The 23396-nt window shown below is 43.6% G+C and overlaps 1 protein-coding gene across 1 annotated transcript; it reads right to left on the bottom strand.

Annotated features, from left to right (window-relative positions):
* Positions 1–459: 459 nt before the first annotated feature.
* LOC106898717 (ras association domain-containing protein 8-like) lies at positions 460–15888 on the bottom strand. The gene is made up of 4 exons (XM_014960130.1): positions 15786–15888; positions 5964–6853; positions 1739–1883; positions 460–581 (listed from the first exon to the last, which is right to left on the bottom strand). Exons 1-4 carry the CDS (start codon positions 15886–15888, stop codon positions 460–462), a joined length of 1260 nt encoding a protein of 419 aa, XP_014815616.1.
* Between the last annotated feature and the right edge of the window lie 7508 nt (positions 15889–23396).

Raw genomic sequence — 23396 nt, 5'->3', positions numbered from 1 at the left:
TGTCAGACTGACATACAGCCATATGGGATTATTCACAAGTTAAAAATAAAAATAGAAAAGGTCAACATTCACAGGTCCATTGATTAAAGGGAACAAATTAAACCTCAGATACGTTGCATACATGGTTTCCTTCACCCTCGGTCTTTTATTTATGCCTATACATGGAATAATACTTTCCAAAACACTTCTGAATTAGCAAAAACAATGAAGGTTGTGCACTCTAGTTGTGTTCACAGCAAGTTCATTCTTGCGAATGATGAATCGAGACAGTTCCTCTGTCTCTTTAGCATCAGTGCACAGGGATGGCTCCAAGTGCTGTGTTGGAGGAAGAAGAAAAAAAAATACGGTGGCTTAACACACACACAAAAATCTTCTTCCATTCATCATTGGCAGAATAAAACAAAAACGTCTCTTGTCCAGGGTACCTTGCTAGATCCTCTCCAGAAGAGGTATGTACTGTCACACATAAACGCGTTCTGGGTCAAAACCAGACGACAGGGGGTTCTGTAGGATCCGCAGGTTCCTGGGGAGTTGCCTCGATGAACCAGGGCGCTTCAGTGACCCAGACTGAAACGTTGGCTCTGCTCAAGAAAAAGGGCAGTTAGAAAAGTCACCATCAAGGGTGATGCCTGTAGAACACCCTCCTCTCCTTGCTTAGTGCAGCGTGCGCTCAGTGCAGAACAGAAAAACTAACACCACCTACAACAAAAGCTTCAATGCCTGACTAGGAAGTGATCTGAAGCGCGCACTTCTTACTCACTTCCAAACAGAAATATATACCTAGTCTATAGAATTGCCCTCCCACAAGGAACACGCACGTGGATATACGCAATGCATTTACACAGTAATGTGCAGAAAGAGCCTGTGCCTATATGGACCTCAAAGCTTCAGCTTCCTACCCACTTAAAAGAGGAAGTTCACACAGGTGCTGACATTTAAGGTCCGTGAGTCTTTTCTTCTCTCCCCACCTCCCTACCCTCCCAACACTTCTTGGTTAGACAGCTTTCTGAGAGAAGGGAGGGAACCAGCTAAGGAGAGTGCTGAGAGAAAGAGGCCCCTGGTGAGCAGAGCACTGGGCAAAGCACAGCCCAGCAGAGGCCCAGCCACAACAGCGGAGTCTCTGCTTGTGCCACAGTTGTGACACGCGTCCAAAGTGCTCCCGTGTTTCTGTCTAGGAAATTCTGAATTCGGATGTGGGCAGGTGCAGAGTGCACTGAGCTGACTGGGGGCAAAGCCAATCTGCACGTGCCGTAACAGCCATCTGTGCAGGACCTCTGGATGGCTGGCAGCCCAGCTGGATTACCTCCTGTTCCCATGCGGCTGCTGCCTGGCATTTCTTGAGATCCAGACACATTCCTTTTTCTACTTTGACAACACATCTCCCCAGAAGAGGAAGAACCCAGAGGAACAGCAATGTCAGGTGTGGAATCACGTTGCGTGCCAGCTTACACGCCTGCAGCCATGGCAGCCACACTTGAAAGCTACGGGCCTCATGCATTACTGACAGAAGCAACACGTGCTTAGACACAGTGAGAGAGAAGTTATCTACACACTGTGCTTTATTTACAGCCTGCTAAACCCTTGGAATGAAAGAAATATTTGACACTGCTTTCTTAATATTTTGCTAAGTCCTTTGCTACCAGAGCACTCACTGGATGTACGAGTGCAGGCCTTAATGCAGCAGGTAAAGGCCTTGCCCTCCCTTTCTGCCACCCACCAAGAGCATTCTCAGCGCTGCCCCTCTCCAGCTCCACGTGCGGGGCCTCCACCTCCACGGGCTCTGCTGGCAGCACCGTCACCTTCGCTCCTGTTTGATGGACCAACTGGTGGAGATTGACCTGTTGCAACTCCTTTGTCAGTTGCTCCAGTTCTCGTTCCCTGTCCTGCCAAGAGAGAGAAAACATCTGCTGAGCAGCAGCAAGCATGAAGCAGCATTTCAAGACTGTTTGCAATTGGGAAACTAAGGCTTCTCCTTTTGATGAAAAAGCCTCCGGTTTTTAAATGCAAATGCAGATGGAAAAGTTGAAAGGTATTTTACTCTTGTAATTCAGAAAGCAAATCAACGCTCACTATTACTTCTTAGGGGTTACTACTGATATGTTTCTATTGCTTCTTGGATGACTAGCAGATCACCTATCCTGTCATCTGAGAAAAATTTTGGAACAACGTATGTGAGCAATTAAAGGTAATAGAGAGCAATGTGAAAAAATACATCAGTCTGCTACCAAATCTTCGTTCTGCCAGAAGTGCCGAGCATGACCTGGAGAGCTCCTTTAGTTTTCCTGTTCCTAAAATGAGAATAATTCCCTTCTCTTCTTGTTCTTTCCATCTTCTATTTAGAGCATCAATTTTTATGGACAGAACTCTCTTACTCTGCAAGAGTACTGTCTTTTGTACAATGAGGCCAAGTCGTGGCTGGTTCCCCACCCATAAGCACAGAAGATGACCATTTCGGATCTCGCTCAAGGCTCTGTAGTTCTGGCACGATATGCAAAACCTACAGCTCCAATAGATTACGACAGCCTTAGACTATAATTATTTTTTTTCCCATATGCAGATTCAGCTTTGCTAGCAGAGAGCTACATGTGGTACTCTTCCACAGCCAGGATGGGTCTCACCTGTTGGCCACGTTTTCCTGTTCCTAAAATGAGAATAATTCCCTTCTCTTCTTGTTCTTTCCATCTTCTATTTAGAGCATCAATTTTTCTCTTTGACACGTGCCACAAATGCCTGAGGTGTACAGAAAATAAAATCCTGAACAGACAGGGAAAGGGAATGCTATTCTTTAAAACAAAAGCCCCGTAAGCTGACAGTTATTTTAGCTCTACATCCATCTGTCCAAGTGCTGCTTTTGGACTTCCTTTTGAATTCATCTATGTTGGTGGCAGACAAGCCTAGCAAGAATCAGAAGTTTAGCTGCAGAAAAGGCTACCGTGGTGCAAATTTCCCTGAAATTTAACAGTATGAAGCTCTGAGCTGCCAAGATCTAGGACCTAAATCCTCACCATAGCTAACAGGGGTTTGAAGACTAGCACTTTGAAAGGCATTACGCAGGGAAAGGATGCCAGATGCCAGGCAGCGTGTCTGTGCATTGCCTACTGCTACATCTTCATTTTGGCAAGAGATGGAGGTTGGGTCAACCTTCTTTTCCCTAATTATCTTGCGTAAGCAGAATTATACAAGAACTCAGACAAGGATCGAAGGCAAATAGTTTGGCGGATCCATTTTAGGAAGAGTCCTCAACAGTGCAGCCCTTCTTGATTTTAAACTTGCAGTAAGGTCGCAGTTGAGGCTGAATTCAACAGTCAGTAAGAAAATTAACACATATGATCTGATATCTAAATTCGGACCTTTTAAATGCCAATTGCTTTGTCACTAATCTCTGTGTTTGACCTGTTCAGTCAACGCATATCACGTGGTTGGGCTCAGCTTTCTGCGCTAGACTTGTGTTTCCCTTCACTGGCTATCAACTTTTGGAAAAACTGGATTGAGACACAGAAACCAGGCCACCTTCAGATTTTAAAACAATTATACAGAAAAATTCTTCCATTGTTTTGAGGCCTATTAGACTCTACAACTGAGGACTTGGTCACAGGAACTTCTCAAGCCACTTACTGCAATGTTAATTCTGCAGCAACTGAATTCAGTTGTTTTTTAAAAAAAGAGAATCACTGAAATACACAGGTTAGCAGAACTAACATCATAAACAATTTGCTCTTGTCATTTCTCAACTTCCACAGGAAATAAGGTAAAAACTTGAAATATCACCCCAAATCCAACTGGTTTAAGCTCTTAAATTTATTATCTAATTGTGAAACGTCAGTGAGACCTTTTACCTGAAGAAGGGTGGCATTTTGGATTTTTTTTGGGTTTGGTTAGGTTTTCTGCATTTAAAGTCTTTCTCTAGAAACAGGGCCAGCAGAGTGCTGCATCAAGTGAACATATTGTTGGGAACTAATTTTATTGAGGTGGCTAGAGAAAAGGAAAGAGAAAAGGTAGGACAAATTACTAGAAATTTCTCACATGCCATTAAAAAATGCCACCTTCCTGTTCTTACCACTTGAAATCTAGTAAACCAAAATTTTCTTTCCTTCCTTACTGAAAGGTCTATAAAAACACCCACGCTCAACTCTTCTCGTTTCAAATCAGCAGTTCTATCAATTAACTTTCAGCATGAAAGAAAATATTTCTCTATTTCCTCCCCCCCAAACTGTACAATACAAAGCTGAGTTTATTTTCTCCTGTATTTCCAGATTAGTGCACTTTTAGGTAGAACAAGCTTGGGAGATGTGAATTTAACGGAAACTTTCCTGAGAAAGTGAAACCCAGCCTATGAAAAAAAAAAAGCGAGACAGATTTTGAACTCAATCATAGTCTCACTGCGTGTTGCACAGGATAGGTAAAGTATACAAAGACAGCCTGATGCTTTCTGTCAGCGCAAATCCTTAAGCACGGTGTGTTTGGAAACTTAGGACAGGTAAATATGGCCAAAGCTGCTTAGAGGTTTCATCCATTTTGCTTTGGATAAAGATACTACATTTTTTTTCCCTTCTCATGTAGAAAAACCAGCTTATATTGACATGGTTCTAGGTGCTCAGGGTGCAAAATGCCTTTACGTATCCACAGCAGAATCATCTCACTGCAGGGGCAGCACCGTGGAACATCACAGCCACGGTTCCCAGGTACGCAGCCAGAATCGCAGCTCAGACTGATGTGTGGTGCTTCACTCCTATCTCATGTGGCACATTAAAACCCTGGAAGCCACAATCTTTCCTTCACCTCATCCAGCTAGCAGCTGCATTTCCATTCATATTTATTCTTTCACGCTCTACCAAGTCTCAAGCGATATCATTAACTGTAGCAAGGAGCCAGAGACTGGATTCTCTTTTGACACGTGCCACAAATGCCTGAGCTGTACAGAAAATAAAATCCTGAACAGACAGGGAAAGGGAATGCTATTCTTTAAAACAAAAGCCCCGTAAGCTGACAGTTATTTTAGCTCTACATCCATCTGTCCAAGTGCTGCTTTTGGACTTCCTTTTGAATTCATCTATGTTGGTGGCAGACAAGCCTAGCAAGAATCAGAAGTTTAGCTGCAGAAAAGGCTACCGTGGTGCAAATTTCCCTGAAATTTAACAGTATGAAGCTCTGAGCTGCCAAGATCTAGGACCTAAATCCTCACCATATCCAACAGGGGTTTGAAGACTAGCACTTTGAAAGGCATTAGGCCAAGAGCACTATGGTCCTGTTTAGCACCCAGCAGTACCTCAATCCCCCCTCTAGCCCTAAATGTGCTACTGTTCAAGCAAGGAGACATTATTTGGCTGAGGTGTAAAAGAGCCCAGACCCAGTAGCACAGCAGCACCTCACTGGAGCTAGCGAGGACTCCCTCTCAGAGGGGAGGTGGCCAGATGCATTGCCACTGGGGCAGCCATATCGCCCTCAGCTAGTTGAGCTGAGATCAGCTCTGGTGTTTCTCTATCGTGGACCACTGCACGGTGAAGATACGGTTCGAGCGATTTCTCAGAGGTCACCAGGCAGTCAGGGAATGGCAGCAAACCAAAGCTGTAACTGACGGGAAGGAAACTGAGGCAGCATGTAAATAAATGGAAGGTGGCGTGGCCTCCGGCTGTAACCCTGCAGGCCACCCAGGCCTTGGCAATGGCCAGGAGCACACCCACCACAATGTCTGACCGTTTATCTTGAGACAAAGAACTAACTACTGGTTTTCTTTTCAGACTCTTTGAATGAGTAAAATACACACAGGTGAAATACAAATTGTCTGCCCTTCAAAACAAAATATCCTAAAGACACTTTGAAAAAATGAAAGCAACACTTTTACCCAAATGCACTGTGGAAACTTTCTTGTGTTTTCTTTCACGTGATCCAAATTTGTTTAAGAAAAATTCATTACAGTCAGGTCTTTGACTTTTTTTTAGCTATGGATAAAAAGACATTCTTACCTGTAACCGTTTGGTAGCTTGGCCCAAAGACCTTTCCACAGCTTTAACGCCATTTTCCAGTCTCAGACTCTGCTGGCCCTGAATATCTATTTCAGCCTTCACCTTCTCGATCTTTTCCTTGACCTCTTCTTCATTCACTTGGGACTCTTGAACTTCCCGCTGCAACTTCTCTGCTTCAAGGCGGCTCTCCACGTTGTGGATCTGAGACAGACAGTCCTTCAGCTTGCTCTCCCACTCCAAGATCCTCTGCCTCATCTCCTGCAGCTGCTCCTTCAGCTGTTTTTCCTTCTCCTGTTCCATCTGCAGCTCGTTTTCCCAGAACTCTTCCTCTTCAATCTCCACTTGGTTCCTTTTGATCTTCTGCTCTAGCTTGAGGATCTCTTCTTCCAGGCTGGAGTTACACTTTCGTTCCCAGTAGCGGATCTCAGCCTCGTTGGACTCCAGCTGTTTCTCAATGCACTGAAGTTTCTCCGTCTGGAGGTGGATCAATTTCTTCAGCTCATCCGCCGTTGTTTTACAGTTGTTGCGCACCTTTTGCTTGCACTCGGATTCTTTGCTTTTCCTGAAGATGTCCCTTAACCATTTGGCCCCCCCGGAGAAGCTGAGGGATCTCCTTTTCGGCTCCCTCCTCTTCATGGATTTGTCACCGGGAGGCCTCAGCCTGGCCAGGGGAGGCAAGCTTTGCCGGTGCAGAGTCCTCTCGAGGATGTGAGCCACGCTGTCCGAAGTGGGCCGCTCGCTCCGGGCAGGCCCGGTGCGGTGCAGGATGAGCTGCACGTCGCTGGCGTGCCGTCCCCACTTGTTCAGCGACACGATGGGGTTTTCGTGCGGCGCCAGGGGCCGCCCCGTGTCCCGCCATTTCTCGATCAGCGTGTACCTGCCGGTGCGACCTGCAAGGCAAGCGCAGCGCTCAGCGGGCGGCCGCAAACTTGTCACAGCTTCTATTAATACAGGAACATTTCTCAAAAGAATCTTTTATTTTAAAAGTTAGTAAAAGATCAAGAAAGGAAATATATGGGCTCAAGAGCGCTGATGCTGATGCACAGGGTGCAACTCGCTGTCATGAGTGGCTTGAACCCGGCTCTAATGCCACCAGTTATCGTTGACCCATGAGACATTAAGGACCCAACTCCAGCCAGTATCTTGGACCAGCCACTGCTCTGCTGCACTGCCAGACAGCAAGCTCTGGACCTGAATGTGCCCAACTGCTGTCATCTTAGTTTGGGATTGATGTCATTTGGTAATTTAAACACAGATTCCACTACAATGAATGGTGATCAAACTAATGAAATATAGAGCAAGGTAGCTGAACTTTTTTTTTTTAGACTCGCAAGAGGTGGACTTTTAAATTAGACTCCATGAAGCTAGCAGGACCCATACAACTCTTATTCACTTTAAGCTTCTCTACAGGCTTTCATATTTGCAGCTGACACAGTAGACATGAGTGACTCTTTCTGCTGCCAAAAGTACAGATGAAAATTTGAAGGAAAGCAGCAGTAGCAGTGTTTCTCATGCAGAGAACACTTCTGGCAGGACTGTAACTTGAGAATTTATCAATACTATTTTTCAGGACAGAAATGATTAATCCCTTTCCTCCCTCCCAAAAGTTCATCAACCTCTACTTGCAAAGCATTTCAGGGACAGACACTACATTTTTTGTATGCGCGTAGCACTATCCCACCATGTAAAAATGTATCTGTGCCTTTATCATTCCAATCAGGCTACACAAGTTTATTTCAAGCATGAAGTAAGATCCAGCTTTTCATGAAGTGTCTCCCATGCTTCACGGCCAGGACCTGCAGCAGTGAGTCAGTGCAAGTAGGTGAGTCGTTGCCCTGGTCTCACGTTATTTCTGGGAAGGGTGGCCAGATGAGCCATCGTAAACATGGGGACACCTCTCCCTCCCTAGGGAAGAGGCCAGGGTGGGCAAGAGCCTGTCTGTGTGCAGGTTTCCATGGAGGTCAAAGCCAGGTATGCCAACACACGCTCAAGCCAAGCCCAGACTGTCCAGAGCTCTGGGGGCACTGACAAATACACCTCCTCCCCAGCCTGGACACAGCTTTCTGACCCACTCGCTTTCCCGGAGATCACCCTCCAGCGCTCGGCAACTGGATGCTGTCTTCCTTAACAAGGCCGTATAAAGAAAAATAACTGTACATGGGTAAAATCTAGTGAGAACTCTTAACATGTGGGACACGTGGGAGAAAACGCTCTGTCCTACCAAAGGGGCGCCAGCATTAACTCCTGAATCTTTAACAGCTCTGATTTTTTTTTTTAGACTCGCAAGAGGTGGACTTTTAAATTAGACTCCATGAAGCTAGCAGGACCCATACAACTCTTATTCACTTTAAGCTTCTCTACAGGCTTTCATATTTGCAGCTGACACAGTAGACATGAGTGACTCTTTCTGCTGCCAAAAGTACAGATGAAAATTTGAAGGAAAGCAGCAGTAGCAGTGTTTCTCATGCAGAGAACACTTCTGGCAGGACTGTAACTTGAGAATTTATCAATACTATTTTTCAGGACAGAAATGATTAATCCCTTTCCTCCCTCCCAAAAGTTCATCAACCTCTACTTGCAAAGCATTTCAGGGACAGACACTACATTTTTTGTATGCGCGTAGCACTATCCCACCATGTAAAAATGTATCTGTGCCTTTATCATTCCAATCAGGCTACACAAGTTTATTTCAAGCATGAAGTAAGATCCAGCTTTTCATGAAGTGTCTCCCATGCTTCACGGCCAGGACCTGCAGCAGTGAGTCAGTGCAAGTAGGTGAGTCGTTGCCCTGGTCTCACGTTATTTCTGGGAAGGGTGGCCAGATGAGCCATCGTAAACATGGGGACACCTCTCCCTCCCTAGGGAAGAGGCCAGGGTGGGCAAGAGCCTGTCTGTGTGCAGGTTTCCATGGAGGTCAAAGCCAGGTATGCCAACACACGCTCAAGCCAAGCCCAGACTGTCCAGAGCTCTGGGGGCACTGACAAATACACCTCCTCCCCAGCCTGGACACAGCTTTCTGACCCACTCGCTTTCCCGGAGATCACCCTCCAGCGCTCGGCAACTGGATGCTGTCTTCCTTAACAAGGCCGTATAAAGAAAAATAACTGTACATGGGTAAAATCTAGTGAGAACTCTTAACATGTGGGACACGTGGGAGAAAACGCTCTGTCCTACCAAAGGGGCGCCAGCATTAACTCCTGAATCTTTAACAGCTCTGATAGAAAAGTAATCGCTGGCAATTTTAATAAACCCACTATGATTTGAACTCACTACCTTTGAAATATGAATCTTCCATTTCATTCATTATGGGATATTTCAGTTGACATCTGTAGCAATTTAAAACAATACCATTCTAGCTACCTGAGAACTCATTAAACACCCAAGAAAAATTAAAGAGTAAAAAGGGATTTAAAATGGAGTTTGCTCAGATGCTTAACTCATGCCATGTCATGCACACACTTGTACGCACACCACAGGAAACAATGAAAGTCAGAGTAGGGGTCCAGTCCCAGTAAAACGTGCCCACAGATATGGAAAGGCTCAGTCTAGTGACAGCGAGGGCAGCCCGCTTAGCTCAGGAGGTACAGCTGTGCTCAATGGGATGACGTGTCCTCCTCAGGACTGAAGTCTTAGTTCATTACTACTATCCTTTCACTTGAAAAAAGGGCATACAAAAGTTTATCGTGGTCTGACAAAACAAAGCACTTATTGTCATTTCATCCTTTCAACTGCCTTTTGTCCAAGCACCCTGAGGTACCACACTTATTTTAGACCCATTTCCTAAATAGGTAAAACCACGTGGAGGAGCAGTTCAGCCGGGGTCAAGCAGCAAGACGTGGCAAAGCAGATAAAGCAGCCCAGGTCTCTGCTGCATGTGCCACCACTGCACTAGACGTACCATGTCATTAGAAGTGGCAACAAACCATCCCACCCAACCCCCAGACCTTTCAGCAAGGTACTGTCATAGAATCATAGAATCATTCAGGTTGGAAGAGACCCTTGGGATCATCGAGTCCAACCATCTACCCTACTCTACAAAGTCCTCCCCTACACCATGTCCCTCAGTACCCCATCTAAACGTCCCTTAAACACATCCAGGGACGGTGACTCAACCACCTCCCTGTCACCAGATTTCTGAACCATAAAGTTGATATGATCACACCACGGGATCGCCACAGCGAGCAGCTTTCTTATTTTCTTATGCTCTTATTATCCCTCTTAACGTTGCTATTTGAAGCAGCAGAGAATGGAATTTTGGGGTCAAAAATAACACAAGTTTTAAGTGATTCTTAGCAGTAAACTACATGATTAATTCAATGTTTAAAAACTTCATTTTGTACACAACAAATGTTCCCGTTTTCTAATCCTCTTCAGACTCAGTGCTATAATTTAATTCAACCTCCGACTCTTTCTCTCTCTCGCTGTCTGACAGCCAGCCCTGGCACTTGCTTTAGCAGAAATTATTTGGAGGAAGGGACAACACAAGAAGAGACATCAATAAAGTGGTGTGATTTTTCCAGATACAACTTTGGCTGAGTCTTACAATGCTGTAACACATGTTTGAAGCGGCGTGGACAAATCTGTCCTTTATTAACATAACTACACCCAATTGATCTTTGAGGAAAAATACTCAACTGCAATAAAAAAAAAAAATCAACAGCTGCATTTGTTTAATTTTAAAGAGAGACAGCTGTATTTCTTGTTCACTGAAGTGTTGCTCATAGCCTCCTGATACTGCACTACAGTCAGAAAACCAAAACCCACAGCACTATTTCAAGCAAGTCTGCCATTTAAAATATTTGCCACAGAAAATTAGAAAAAGGCAGAAACCAAAAATGCACTTTGGTAAGAAATTCAAGCTTTGCTTCTGTAGGCTAAAATATTCTTTTTCTAGGAAACAAACATGTCACTCCGAGACACGCTCTAATTTCCTGAGAGAAAAGAAATCACAACAAATGCAGTAAAAAACCCTCAAGAGGCTAGAAGTACAAGAAGAACATTTCAGAAGAAATAGAGCAAGTACATTTGCAACTGCACCATTCATCACCATGTTCCTTTGGAAGGTTTTTATTTTTTAGATTTCAATGGAAAACACTCAGTAAAAGCCAATTTCTTTAAAAAAATCTCTAGTTACTGAACTACATTTGCCTAAACTATCAGCTAACGTGATTAGCTCACTTTCTTTGTAGGATACCATCTGGTTTTCCCCTCATGATTTTTTGAGTGGAGCCACGACGCTCACACACACTCCACTATAAATCTATATGGAGAGGTGGGCCCGTGTGAACCTCACGAAGTTCAACCAAGCCAAGTTCAAAGTCCTGCACCTGGGTCATGGCAATCCCAGGCACAAATCCAGGTTGGGCGGAGAACGGCCGGAGAGCAGCCCTGAGGAGAAGGCCTCGGGGGTGCTGGTTGATGAGAAGCTCCACACGAGCCTGCAATGTGGCTCACAGCCAGAAAGCCAACCCCATCCTGGGCCGCATCAAAAGAAACGTGGCCAGCAGGGCAAGGGAGGTGATTCTGCCCCTCTGCTCTGCTCTGGTGAGACCCCACCTGGAGTACTGTCTCCAGCTCTGGAGTCCTCAGCACAGGAAGGACAGGGATCTGTTGGAATGGGTCCAGCGGAGGGCCATGAAGATGAACAGAGGGATGGAGCACCTCTGCTGTGAGGACAGGCTGAGAGAGCTGGGGGTGTTCAGCCTGGAGAAGGCTCTGGGGGACACCTCACAATGGCCTTGCAGAACCTGAAGGGGGCTACAGGATAGATGGGGAGGGACTTTTTATCAGGGAGTGAAGAGATAGGACGAGGGGTAACCGTTTCAAACTGAAATATACGTTTAGATTAGATATTAGGAATTATTAGATATTCCTGTGAGGGTGGTGAGGCACTGGAACAGGCTGCCCAGAGAAGCTGTGGCTGCCCCATCCCTGGAGGGGTTCAAGGCCAGGCTGGATGGGGCTTGGAGCAACCTGGGCTGGTGGGAGGAGTCCCTGCCCAGGGCAGGGGGTTGGAACTGGATGATCTCTAAGGTCCCTTCCAACTCTGACCATTCTGTGATTCTATGATATACCATTTTGCAAAAAAGCCAGCATTAACTCCTGAATCTTTAACAGCTCTGATAGAAAAGTAATCGCTGGCAATTTTAATAAACCCACTATGATTTGAACTCACTACCTTTGAAATATGAATCTTCCATTTCATTCATTATGGGATATTTCAGTTGACATCTGTAGCAATTTAAAACAATACCATTCTAGCTACCTGAGAACTCATTAAACACCCAAGAAAAATTAAAGAGTAAAAAGGGATTTAAAATGGAGTTTGCTCAGATGCTTAACTCAGGCCATGTCATGCACACACTTGTACGCACACCACAGGAAACAATGAAAGTCAGAGTAGGGGTCCAGTCCCAGTAAAACGTGCCCACAGATATGGAAAGGCTCAGTCTAGTGACAGCGAGGGCAGCCCGCTTAGCTCAGGAGGTACAGCTGTGCTCAATGGGATGACGTGTCCTCCTCAGGACTGAAGTCTTAGTTCATTACTACTATCCTTTCACTTGAAAAAAGGGCATACAAAAGTTTATCGTGGTCTGACAAAACAAAGCACTTATTGTCATTTCATCCTTTCAACTGCCTTTTGTCCAAGCACCCTGAGGTACCGCACTTATTTTAGACCCATTTCCTAAATAGGTAAAACCACGTGGAGGAGCAGTTCAGCCGGGGTCAAGCAGCAAGACGTGGCAAAGCAGATAAAGCAGCACAGGTCTCTGCTGCACGTGCCACCGCAAGGGAAGTGACAGAACTCTACTGCCAAAAGATCAGACAACACTTTGGGTATGGGACAGAACCTCCTTCTACAAAGGGGCACAGTCCAGCAGGACTTGCTACTTCTGGTTGGCTAAAATAGCCCTAGAGCATAAGTTCCTGTCTTTGCATTTAAAAAAAAAGAAGAAAAAAAAAAAGGAATACTTTTGTACACCAAAGAAAGTTATTACTGAATTTCCACAACATGAGGGAAGAGATGGAAAGTAAACAGATGGAAAGCTTTTTGTTGCTCTTATCACAGCTGGGGATCAGGAGACACAGCCCTGCATGCCATCAAGTGACAAGAAAAGAAATTTCTTGAAACACAAGAAATTCCATTTAAACATAAGGAAAAAAGAAAGGGTGCAAGGGTGACTGAACGCCAGAACAGGTGGCCCAGCACCGTAGTGGAGTCTCCACGCTTGGCCATACTCAAAACCCAACTGCGCATGGTCCTGAGCCACCTGCTCTGGCTGCCCCTGCTTTGAGCAGCAGAGCTGGGCTAGATGATCTTCAGAGGTGCCTTTCGACCACAACCCATTCAATAATAGTTTCGATTTTCCTATTTTCGAAATACATTGTAAAGCTTTACTTTTCATATCCCTAGAATAGAGGCAGCTTCAGTTTGTCTATGAGAAGCTTCTTGAACTACGGGTGCCTTAATCCAAGCGGCTTTGGCTTGTGCTTTCTTCAGCACATACAGCTGTAAAAGAAGTTAATTTGCAGATATTCCAGGCCCTGCACTTCAATACAAATTCTACACCTATTGCAGTTCATCTTTCAGGCGCAGGGACATATAGGAAGAGTGTGTGTGATTTTTTAAAGTCAAGGACCTAGCCATAAACTGTAAGACATGCTAAAGCAAAAGGATCATCTCAAAAACTTTTCAGACAGACCAACAGACAGACAAAATAATACCGGGTCCTGCTGAGCTATGCGACTGCTGAAGGAGCCAGACTGCAAAGTGGAAAATAAAATCAGAGCCAACCAAAGAAGCAAGCCAACTAAGACTGGCTACTTTCCACCACCAAATGTCAAATGAGAGCTAGAGGGATACATTTTAATAGATACCCATTCAAATTGGAGGGACAAATATTCCTGGTAAGCTGGTACCTGTAGCCAAATCAAAGGAGCAGACATATGGTTGCTGATGAATGGCCCAACAGGAGGGTTGGGAAAGCCCTACCTGCCAAAGACATGCAAGTGTAATTTATGTGGTGTTTAGTATTGTCCTAGCAGCCCCAGTGAGTGAGAAACTGAAATGCAATTACTCTAGGTGTTTTCTACAGGGGGTATTTGCCTCAGGAAGGAGTTCCCAAAGGATTATCTTAACTTGGCTCCAGCTGGAACTGAAATGTGTCTCTGCGGGGAACCAGAGCTTCGTGCTGCAGACGAGCTGCAGAAACGGTTCCGAAAAGGAAACAAAAATGGTACAGGTTACAGCAAAGGAAGTCTGCTGAGTTGACAAAAACCGCGTGTGTTTCCAAGAATGATGGGAGTCTTTTCAGAGTTCAGGCTAATAATTGAAAAAATAGAAAAAACAAATATAACACACAGATAACACAGGAGAACATTAAATTATTGTCTAGAACTGGAAGTCTGACATTTTTTCTTTTGTCGGAGAAGGCAAAGGAATCAGGATGAAAGAGATCTTGAAAGCAAAGTAAAGAACAGGAGTCTATCACAACCAGCTTGTTTATTTTTCCTAAATACGTAACACTCCTTAATCATTACTAGGAAATAATCATGCTCACATGATTGTGACTTAAAACAACCCTACACACAGAAAATGAGATATGGAAGCAAGCAATTTATAAACCAATTAGCACTAAATGAAAAGCTTGCAACTAACACAAACAGTAAAAGCACACTTAACAGTTAACCATCGACTACAAGATTTTAGAGACGTACTGACTTTCTACAATTTTTAAATGAAACTTCAAAAGGTAGCTGCTGTGTACAGATAGAGTATACACGTGCTAGCGTTGTGTTCAATTCCCTTAAGATGTAAAAGAAAGAAGTGCTGGTCTTCCACTCCATCAGATGAAAGTATACGGAAATGACATTCAGAAGGACACATTTAAAGAAACAAACATCACAAATTCAGAGAAGTTGACTTCATACTTACAGGCAGAATATCTAGTTGACATTCATGGCCCTAAGTTGTTCTTTATTACAAAATTATTATTTTGCAGTCAAATCAGACTGCTAATACAATCCTGCAAGGTTGTTGGAATACTGAAATATGCAAAAGATAGCCCTTCAATTAAGAATTTAATTTTAGGTAAGACATAGGTTTTGATGCCCAAATTTAAACAGCATGTAAAGCCAATTCCAAAATTTTAACAAAGAATAAGATTCAGCATAGTAACCACTGAAGGCATGAAGTTGAGGCTTATTCAGGATGTTCTCATCTGAGAAAGATCTGACAAAGTTGAAAGAATGCTCTTTCCTGTAGTGCAGCCTGAAAGACTGTATTTTTTCCCCACTAAACTGTTCAGGAAACAGCCAACACTGAACAGACTTCAGGTTACCCTTTCATCAGTACTGAGTTACGTGGCGTGCAGGAGTGAGAGGAAAACTCAAAGGATCTATTCCATTGATCTAGTGCTACGCCCAGCAGAGCTGGGGATGTGTATCATTTCAATGAACATCATTAGCTTGTGAAAGCCAACCAATTATTCTGCACTGCTTTTATATTTCTTTGTGCTCCAAACACTGACAATTTGCCATCTTCTTTAGTCCAGTCTGTATTTACAATGACAAAAGGCAGCATGTTATTATTTAGAGAATAAATTTGTGCTGAATGAAAGGTCATAGATTTCAAAGTGTTTCTTTTCTTTCTTTTTAATCCCTCTCTGGCAGGTTAAAAATCACGTTTACACGGCAAGTTTGTCCCACTGTGCATTGGATGTTTATGCTCTACTGACATGGAGTGCAACCCCACCTCCCCTTGGTTTAGCTTCATAAAAAAAGGTTCCAGTTCCCAGAGACCCGTCTGACAGAGTTACTCACCAATAGCCTGAGCAAGGGCTATCACAACTTCCTGGCACGTTGTGACTTCGGTGACCCCGCAGACAATTCTCTGGACTCCATCTACCCATACTTTGAGCTCCATGGTTCACCAAGTTATCCAAGAGCCACAAATGCGAGTCTCTCAAGTCACACTTGCAGCTCTATCAGAGACAACGCAGCAGACTCCACTCAGCAGCTAGAAGAGAGAAAAAGGCTGGTGTTTATAGCGGGGCATTACTAATTTTAAAAGTTAACAAATTGACCTTATCATATATTGGGTAGAAGAGACAACACAGCCTCCTTTCTTTAAAAATATTAACAGGCATCAAACATCCCTTGCTCCGGCAACGTCTACTCATTCTCTAGACATACCAGAAGTTTCATCACAGTTTATTTCCTAAAATATTAAAAGTTATTACAAAAAGAGCACCACGAGAAACAGCATTAAACAAATCGCATTAAATCCATCTGTAGTAAACTCAGAACAGGTTCCAGAAACAGGTGCCCCTCTTCCTTTATCTACTGGCGGGATGAGTCAAGGGACTGGGTATAGAAGCTTTCGGTGCTTGTTCAGTAATTCCTAGCAGGTCGTGGCACAGCAAAACCAAGGGGGAGACAGTTTTAATTACAGCCATCCACGAGATCCAGCCTTGCTCTCCGTACAGAAGCAGCCGAAGGTTCCTGGTCCCAACAAACCTGTGGGTTTAGTACCAAAGCTGAAAAACCCAGAAAGGAAAGCAAGCAGATGGACTGGTTCTTTCTTTTTCCAAAACAAGGAGAAAGAAAAGGTAAAGTGTCGTAGAGGGCGGTTTGACCCCTGCCAACACTCTGATGGTTCTGTAAGGAAAGACACTTTGGCTAAAGTGTTATCCTAGGGTTCTCCATAGGCACTGCAATAATACTAACCCAAAAAACCAGCCGTGCTATTTGGGCTAGCCAGTTCCCGCTTTTGAGTTGAAATAACACCAAAGTCACATCAGCTGCTCCCAATTTCCTTTTAAAAAAGAAAATTCCCCAAGTTTGTAAATGGAAAAAGTCTTCAGAGAGTTGCTTTCTTTTCTGAAACAAAAAAAAATCCCGTGAGTCCAAAAGTCTGCTTCTGCAATCAAATGCCAGAAAAACTTCGCAGCACAGAACTAAAGTTAGAAACCTAGGAAGTTAGGCTAGGACTTAGCCGTTTGCCCTCTGCTGTCTTGTTACCAACAGTCAAGCTGCTCAAGGTTTATCTAGTGTTAACTTCCAGATTAATTACTGATCTGAATTCTAGTGGTTTTGCTATGAGCTGAGATCTTCCAGGACCTGCTTTTCTTCTGCATCAACAGCTCCACTGGTATCACGGCTCACAAAAGTTCATCTCTACCTACAACTGCTGAGATGCTGAATTTCAAAAATTTTCAAATAACAACTCCAAGAAGAATTGGCTTAAAAATAATTAAAAAAAATAAGCACCCCCAAATAAAAAACAAACCACTAATAATGGTGATTTTCTTAAAAAAAGCCCAAACAACAACAAAACAAACAAGCAACAACCCTAGGGCTGGGTTATTTAAGCAGATAGAGGAAAAATAAACCATGATAATACGATAAAGGAAGCTCATGTCTTCAGGTAATCCAATATGGATAAAGCGATAAAACTAAACTATTCTTTATGAATTAAGTACCAGGAAAATGGGTAATACAGGAATAGAGTAAAAGAAATCTGAAAGCTGTTTAGAGGAGATTACTAAAGGCCAGCAGGGCATGGTTACACAAGAAACATGACATCTGATGATGCTGATGGATTTAACGGAACTGCACACAGAGGCAGAAACGGTGCAGGAAAAAACTACACAAATACTTAGTACAATTGCTGTTTACAGTCTAATCAGGGCTGCTTTCTCCCAATGAAGCCAACATTTTGTTCTGTATGAAAAAGATGTACTAGTGCAGCCCTCCAGCCAGAGCGGGAAGATGATTTCCCTTCCACCACCAAACACTTCATCCAGCGTCTGCCAAGTACCAAGGTGTGACCCAGGAGACGGGCTGACCTGTGCCTGAGGAGCGGTGGCCACCAGCAGCAGCACAGCTCAGGGGCTGCTGGAGCCAGAGGGGTCACACCACACCGACAGGACAAGCCCATCTGGGGTAAGGTCCGACCGGCACACGGCCCAACCTCCTGTCCAGGTGCACCCCTTTAGAAACGCAAAGAAACAGGAATACGTCCAAATGGAGAAGTAAAACCAGAGTTCAAATACACTTTCGTAACTCTTTTTTTCATAACTTTTCATAACTTTTTTGTTGTTGTTGTTGTTTTTCATCAACAAAAAAGTGACAGCTTTTAAGAATACCAGTGTACACAGAAGTACAGTCTTTTAAGGGATTAATAAGCACCTGCAACCCCAAAGAGTCACAGAGCTTCAAGAAACATTTTCCCACATAAAGTGACACACTTCAAAGAAAACTAGTATCTGCTTAAGTATTAACAGTGTACAAATAGAGAAACACTTCAGCCAGGTAACACCGTTTTAATGTACCAATAAACTAAGCAGAAGAAAGCTTTTTACTAGCTTTTAATGTAACAGTGACTGAGAAAACACCTAACAGGCCCCACCAGTGACCTCCGTTGTTCATTCCTGGGCCAGCTCTCTTCACAAATAAACAGACCTCACATTCCAAGCACAGCTGTAAGGAACTTTATTAATTAACTTAATATCTTGCTGAGAGTTGAACAGTTCAGATTTACTAGCACAAAAAAAGTCCTCTCTCCATGTGACAACGCACACGTCAGCAAAGCATCCAGCAGCTCTAATTGTTTTTCTGTCAACATCCAAAGTATTATCTCAATTTAGCAAGCCAGCAAGTACATCAACACCCCCTCCCACCCCGGTCAGCACACAACGTACAGTCTTGCATTGAGTGCAGATCAGGGTTGGTCATTTGTTTTCCTACCGTCCATCTTTAACACACACACACACACAAAAAAAAAAGACTGAAGAGAGGCATCATTTAATAACGAAGCGTGTGCTGACACTTCCAATTTTGAAAACAACATCCACCAAAGCGGCAAATGATCCCAACAAAGTGTCTTTGAAACAGGCCGCGCTCAGGAGAAACAGTCCCATTCATTTTCTTACAGGGCAAATAGTTTTAATAGACTAAATAGCAATAGCAAAACAATCCAAGCAGCCCGCGGCGTGTGCTTCTGCCAGAGCAACCTCCGGGGCTGAGTCCCAGGGCTGCGGCCCCACAAGCCCTGATGGGATGCTGTCAGAGATCTCTCAGTCACTGAAACCAGAACACACACAGACTTCAGAAACTCCTGATCTACGTGCTGAAATCCCTGGGTCTCCTCGTAATTTCTAAGTACAGCTAATTTATAATAAGTCTAGAAAAAATTAGTTTGATTTCTAAGACTGCAGTAGCAGTTTACAGAGGAGTCTGAAAAACAGAAAATCTTTTGGCCACGTGTCTATCTCTGCTTCCAAATCATGACACCTTTTTCTTAGCTTTTGCTTTTCCTTTGTATCTATTCACTTCTCTGTTTGCTGACGGTTAACTCATGCATCCTTATTAGCTTCTTTGTCTTTCTGAGGGTCATTTTGACAGCCCCTAATACATTTTTCAACTGAAGTCTGTCCAGATGCACAGAGAGAAGACAAAATCACCCGTACCTCCCACACTGAACCAAATTCTCTCTGAAGCACTGGAAAGGGGTGGTGAGCAGGGCAAAGTAACTTAAGGTTTCACATTCCCCAGAGTTCAAAACCAGTTCACCTTACGCATAACTTCTTATTTTAACAATAATTGGGAATAGGAATGCAAAGCTAATTTACTGAGGAGAGGTACACAAGCCAAAGCACGCCTCTGAATACAGCTTCCCCCCAGTTCTTCAGGGATCAGCTCCATAGTGACAGGTACTTCTGACTGGAGCCAAGCATTAGAAACCTGACATCCCCCAGCTCCTTCCTCCCCCACCTCTCTCCCATGTGCTTTTTGTTCTCCCCTACCTTGCCTGAAGCACCTCCTCAATTAAGCTGTTTGCCATGCATTAAAAAAATTTTCCCTAGATTCTCCTTTTATCCTAACTGGCTGATGATATCTTACTGTTTCAGATATTTGTTCATTTTTTAAGTGTAAAGAAAAATTCCTTAAAATAATAATATAATTAATTCATTTTTTTATATACACACACACACGTATATGCAACATCCCCCACCTTTCCTTGAGCTACAGCTTTTTTAGCACAGAAAAGTCAGATTGGAAATCTCTCTTCTGGTGAGAACTGGCCAGAAAAAATTATTAATTTCTTTTCTTTTGGGGGTGGGGACTGAAAAAGAGGAGGCAAACAAATCATTTACACTTTTTGTCATCTCTTTTAAAGATAAATTTTATTAATGGCAACTATCAAGCGAGTGATCTCTGACTTCAGATGCTTCCTGGAGCATCTTCTTCCCTCACAATGTTTTGCTCTCAGCCCTTGCATCTCTTGATTTTTTCTTGTTCATTGTTCTAAGTCATCTTTGTCCAATATGTCATTTGTTTCCTTTTCAGACACCCAGAAACAGGCGACTGCTCTCTCCAAGGCCTCAGCACAATCTCTCTCTTCCTCTCCTGCCCCTTTTTTCCCCCCACCGGTCACCAAAAAGGCTGGAGGCTGAACTGAGTCTTTGCTGTCCCTGATGCCTTTTAAGGAGTTAGCTGAAGGCCACACAGCACACCAAGATCACCAGTGCTCTTCCTCCACCGTTAGCAGTTTGCTTCGTTAAGCTGGCTCATGGTTACAAGTAACGAACGGAAGAAACTCGGGATCCCATTTAGCAGTGATTTAACTGCAGCACAAACCAGGATTCACCAGGTTGGGAGCTGCAGTATAGGAGATGAGATAGTGAAACCGCTCAAAAGGAAGCAGTCTTCAAGAAATAAGGAGTTCAAATGTAAGCTGGGTTCCTTCTTTGAATCCCCTATCTCCTAACAAGGTCGACAACACTGTTTTGCTGCTTCAAGACATCATTGTGCTGGTCTCAGGACTACTCCCTACATTCCTGCCTTCCTCTCTTGTCACTTATCATAGCTCTGAGTAGTTGCAGGCCCCGTTTGTGGTCAGTCAGGCTACATTTGCTAGATCTTACCAAATCACGAAGGTAATAAATTGTCTGAGAGAACAGAACGAGTTGATAGGAAGGAACACCAGAACATGAAGTAGTGGCTTCAGCAACTTTAGGATGAACCAAGGTCACTCCGACCTTGCCAAGTACACCAGGAAGCTACCCAAATTAGGAAGAGTTCAGAAGTTTAACCCGAGGAAGACTCACAAGACGATCCCCCACCCTGATGAAGGCACCGGAACTCCCACCAGACGACTCCCCAAAATGGAAGACTCCGCCTATATATGAATATGCATGTAAAGATATGAATATGCATGTAAAGATGATGTAACCTACACTCAAACTTGTATAAAAAGCTGCACTGATTACTAACCGACGGAACTCTTTGTCCAGGGGGGGCCTGGAGAGTTCCCCAACGCGTTGTTAATAAATACCTCCTGCTTATGGACTTGAAAACTTAGTCTCTGAGCAGTTTCTATTTTCTGAGCAGTTTCTATTTTCTGAGACTGCAGTTTCTATTTCGCCTTTTGGGGCAAATTCGGCATCAATAGCTAGAAAGCTTCATGACCACAGACTGTGCTTAAAATTCACATACCTACACAGAAAACAAAGTTCTAACCTGCTGTCACCGATACATATCGATGGCTCAGAGCTGATGCTTTCAAAACCCATCACATTCTGTCACACCTTCTATCTTGACTCACAATTTTGAACCCACAAGGCTTGACCCAACTGGGTTCCATAACACTTTCAAATCACCACACAATGTCTGAAAGAAAACAAACCAGCATGTGAGCCAAGGAAACAGATGGCTTATTCATGTTTCTTTGTATGTGGTCACCGGTAAGAACATAGCCTTGCGTTTTTAACAGTAAGTTTCACATTCTCATATTTGAATTAATTCAACAGGAACAGCTCTGAAATTAATACTCCCCTTTCCCTAAGATTAGATATAAAAAGCATCTGAACTCCACATAGACTTGAGGTACAAAATCCAAGGGCATTTTGGAGACTGTGATAGCCTTCAAGTCAGGGAGTCCCAAGGACCTTGATTTCAGTCATACAATTTCAAAGCAGAAGTTCAAAACTTGAGTTAAGAGCATTCTATTTATGATATGGACCAGCAAACCAAAACAGGACGTAATACAATGCTTACTTTCAGCTCTTGAGACCGACAGGATTTATTTTGATACTAGTCTGAATCCAGTTCAAGCAGGCTTCATCACTAAATCCCAGCCTTGAATCTGTGTCAGGATTAGGACTGAAGCATCATCCTGTAGGTGGTTTTATACGAAGCGCTCCTTTTCCTTGCTCTGTATTCCAGCTACTAACAAACAAAATGATCAATACGAAACATCGCAATCCTACTAGAGAGGCAGGACCCAACGGACCCATCCTAGAAAGCCTCACTGCTCACCACACTTCTAGGACGGGTGGGACAGTCGGTAGCAGCACAGCAGAGGTTAAGACAGCAGCTGGCATGCATTTCATTCTATGGCAGATGAATAACCTTTTCCAGATATGTTAGCAAAAGAGACTACACTGAGTATAAATTCTGGGACACACAGCTCAAAGGAGTCATATACATTAAAGAAACATCTCATGATTCATCATCTCAAGTCAACCGGCATACATTTACTACACCAGAATTCTTCCAAAGCCCTGTAAGTATTGGTCCTTCATTAGTATGAAACATACAGTGCAGCTGAGAAAATAGCAGCCACAACTTTATTAAGAGCAGCAACATTAAGTGGAAGTCACATTTATACATCTCTAATATGGTCTAAATACTGCGTGGGAGAGAAAGAAAACTGTAAAACAAAGAGCAGAGGAACAAGCAAACTACTTCATTGTAAGAGAAACACTTATATGAAAGCTACAATACACACAGCTCACTTCAAAGTTGCCTTACACCTCGAGATGCCCCAGCTTCAAAGGAAAGAAAAGAGGCCATTCTCTCAGCTGGTTTCAAGGAAGACCAAGCCCCAACCCGTGCAACATTTCCCTGACAGTTTGCCTGCAAACACTTAAAGCCAGTGATTGAAGACAGTTGTGTGCAACTGCCAATATTGACACCAACAGCAATGAGGTCATCTGCTCTGTTTTGGCAAGAACTGGCTTAACTCTTGGTCTTGTAAGGCCAAATCTGTTCTTTACACTTCAGTCAAGCCCGTGAGCAACATTTGCTGTGCTTTGTCATTTGACTACAGCCACCCCGAGTCACAGTTGTCTCAAGTGGGACTTACTCCTCCCATTTCAAGATATAGACCAAACCCCAACATTTGCTTCCATAACATTAGAGGGAAAGTGGCACGTAGAAGGAGCCCATTTCTCCACTTCAGTGCTGACAGGTGCAAAAAATAAAATACATCTTACAACTCCAATTTAAATTGATATTTCAATTATCTAAAGTTTTAAGTCAACTAAGTGTATGGTTTGAAGCCATGGTATTACATGACTACTGAAAAGAAATCTCACTGTAATTAACTCCTGAACTCCTGAAACAGAAACCCAAGTTTCTGGGTGG

Source organism: Calidris pugnax, unplaced genomic scaffold (genome assembly GCF_001431845.1).
Source record: "Calidris pugnax isolate Ruff unplaced genomic scaffold, ASM143184v1 scaffold555, whole genome shotgun sequence".
Lineage (NCBI taxonomy): Eukaryota > Metazoa > Chordata > Aves > Charadriiformes > Scolopacidae > Calidris > Calidris pugnax.
The sequence above is the reverse complement of the archived record's forward strand: the minus strand, read 5'-3'. Positions and strand labels throughout refer to the sequence as shown.

Excerpts from the sequence above, each read along its gene's own strand:
- LOC106898717 (XM_014960130.1), bottom strand. The coding sequence starts at position 15,888 with ATGGAGCTCAAAGTATGGGTAGATGGAGTCCAGAGAATTGTCTGCGGG. Across the intron at positions 6,854-15,785 it reads AGCCCTTGCTCAGGCTATTG|GTCGCACCGGCAGGTACACG; the intron begins GTGAGTAACTCT and ends CTTGCCTTGCAG. Across the intron at positions 1,884-5,963 it reads AAGCTACCAAACGGTTACAG|GACAGGGAACGAGAACTGGA; the intron begins GTAAGAATGTCT and ends CTCTCTTGGCAG.